This window comes from Mandrillus leucophaeus, unplaced genomic scaffold (genome assembly GCF_000951045.1).
Source record: "Mandrillus leucophaeus isolate KB7577 unplaced genomic scaffold, Mleu.le_1.0 Scaffold4, whole genome shotgun sequence".
NCBI lineage: Eukaryota > Metazoa > Chordata > Mammalia > Primates > Cercopithecidae > Mandrillus > Mandrillus leucophaeus.
The window spans coordinates 1,584,482-1,587,100 of NW_012104253.1; the positions used below are offsets into that span (position 1 = coordinate 1,584,482).

Below are 2,619 nucleotides of genomic sequence, written 5' to 3' on the forward strand. Positions count from 1 at the left end.
CAGGATGGTCTCGATCTCCTGACCTCGTGATCCGCCCGTCTCGGCCTCCCAAAGTGCTGGGATTACAGGCTTGAGCCACCGCGCCCGGCAATTTTTTTTTTTTTTTTAGTAGAGATGGAGTTTTGCCATGTTGGCCAGGCTGATCTTGAACTCCTGACCTCAGGTGATTTGCTCGTCTTGGCCTCCCAAAGTGTTGGGATTATAGGCATAAGCCACCACACCCAGCCTGAACTGCTATTTAGAGCAAATTATGGCCTGGTGTGGTGGCTCATGCCTGTAATCCCAGCACTTTGGGAGGCTGAGGCAGGCAGATCACTTCAGGTTGGAAGTTCAAGACCAGCCTCGTCGACATGATGAAACTCCATCTCTACTAAAAATACAAAAATATTAGCTGGGCATGGTGGTGGGCACCTGTAATCAGGAAGCTGAGGCAGGAGGATCACTTGAACCCAGGAGGCAGAGGTTGCAGTGAGCCAAGATGGCACCACTGCACTCCAACCTGCACAAGAGAGTGAGACTCCGTCTCAAAATAAAAAAGAGCAAATTACTTCTTGTTTTTTCCTGGCACACAGGTAAATAAGTATATAGGAGCTGGGCTTTGATATGGCTGAAAAAAAAATGCAGCCACTTAAGCTTTAGCTTAAAGGGGGAAATGAATTTTATGTCCTTATTCTGTCTTCTTTCCTCTTAAGATCTGACATTGTAGGATACGTGATATGCGGTGGTTGGCCATAGGAGAATAAGATTCTGTTTCTGTATCTCACCAAATAATCCTATTCATTCTTGTCCTAAATTTGTCCCAGGTTGAGTTTGTGTCAATGCAGGAAACTGCTAATACATGCCAAATGGCAAATACTCTGTTCCCAGAAGTGTCTTAATTCAAATGGATTTAGCCTCTTAATCATAGTGATTGTTGTAAGCATGTTACTAGCAAAGCAGGGTGCAGCAGAGGCAGTGATGGCAGAGCTGGCAGGCCCCTGAGCGTGGCCCACGGTTACCTGTTTGCAAGTATAAGTCCCCACTGGTCCTGATGATCCAGGCGGTGTCATCGCTCAGGGCCACAAACACTGCCTGGGGCAGGGCTTCGTACCAGTGCCGCTTCCCCTTGATGGTGACTTTCCCACAAGCAAAAGCCCGGTTAGATTTCTGTTCAATCTTCCAGAGAAGGGCTCCTATGGAAATAAAAATTCTATTCACTATCCAATAAATATTAGAATATATTTCTATACAAAAGTCTTCATGCTGGGCATCGAAGGGAGAAAGACTGCTAAAAACACATCCTGTTCTGTCCCCCCAAGTGGGGAAAGAGGCCACCAGACCCAGGTTTGGGCCCTTGGCCACCACCCAGCTTCAGGCTCCATGTCACCGTCCATCTCCAAGCTTCACTTTCCTCCTGGGCAGTGGGTATCATCTCCACCTCACAGGGCTGCTCTAAAGACTGGAGGCGGGAGCAGATCAACCACATGGCCACAGAGCTGGGCACATGACAGGTGCTCCTCACATGGGATGAGGAACACTGATGACATTATTAGGTTTGAGAAGTCTCCAAATAAACATCCTGAGACACAACTAGTGCCCTAGGAGAGGCTGAAAAAGTCCTTTAGGGATTCAGAGAGAGGGATCAGTTCTGGATGAGCTGAATGGAAAAGATGCACAGAAGGAAGACACTTGCACTGAGTTGGCCCATTTTCACTGTGAAGGGGACTCTGATGAAGAGACGGAGGAGAGAGAGGAAAGGGAAGGCAGGACAGCGCTGCAGCTGGAGGCCTGGTGCAGGCCAACGCAGGCAAGGTGAGGGGCCACCAGTGATCACCGAATGTCAGATGGGCTGGACTAGAGGGCCTGTCAGGCATCTCTGCCTGTGGTACCCCTGGCACAAGGGCTCTGCTGCCCACCAAGGACATGGGCCTGGGCCCTGAAGGACACCTTAACTGAGCATGTGAATCTCATGGAGATGGAGAGTTCCCGCTAGCACAATGAGGGACCAAGGGGCCTGGGAATACAAGTAACTAATGTACTCAGGAATAGAACCAACGGTCTAAAAGGCCAAGGAGACAAACCTGAAGGTAAATGACAGCAACAAGAAATGCATTAAAACACACAACTGTGTAATGCCAGCTTGTGGAGTGGGTTGTTAGCCAGTCTCTAAAGAAAAATATTTTTCAAACAAACAGTGAAAGCAAGCAAGCAAAACAACGCTGAACAAACTAATATTTTAAACAGTGACAAAGACCATGGAGAATTAAGGGAAATTCATCCCGAAACACACTGAAGTTACAGAGGACAGACGGGTCCCAAGCCACAGACTCGGCTTCGGCTTTGTCTGACTTCTATTCCAGTGTCCTGACAATAAACCGGGCTGCTTCAAGGCAAAAGTGCCCCTGCTGGCGCAGGTATCAACGTGGCCAACACAACTTTAAGAAACACATGGATGAAGCTGGAAACCATCATTCTCAGCAAACTATCGCAAGAACAGAAAACCAAACACCCGATGTTCTCACTCATAGGTGGGAACTGAACAATGAGATCACTTGGACTCGGGAAGGGGAACATCACACACCGGGGCCTATTATGGGGAAGGGGGAGGGGGGAGGGATTGCATCGGGAGTTATACCTGAT

The 2,619-nt window shown here is 48.5% G+C and overlaps 1 protein-coding gene across 1 annotated transcript in view; it reads right to left on the reverse strand.

Moving 5' to 3' along the window:
- Positions 1 to 2,619, reverse strand: part of TECPR2 (tectonin beta-propeller repeat containing 2) — a 138,428-nt gene that overhangs the window by 56,962 nt on the left and 78,847 nt on the right. The window contains exon 11 of the mRNA XM_011991593.1: positions 999 to 1,172. Coding sequence (XP_011846983.1) covers positions 999 to 1,172 — 174 coding nt within the window. The remainder of the gene's footprint in view (positions 1 to 998; positions 1,173 to 2,619) is intronic.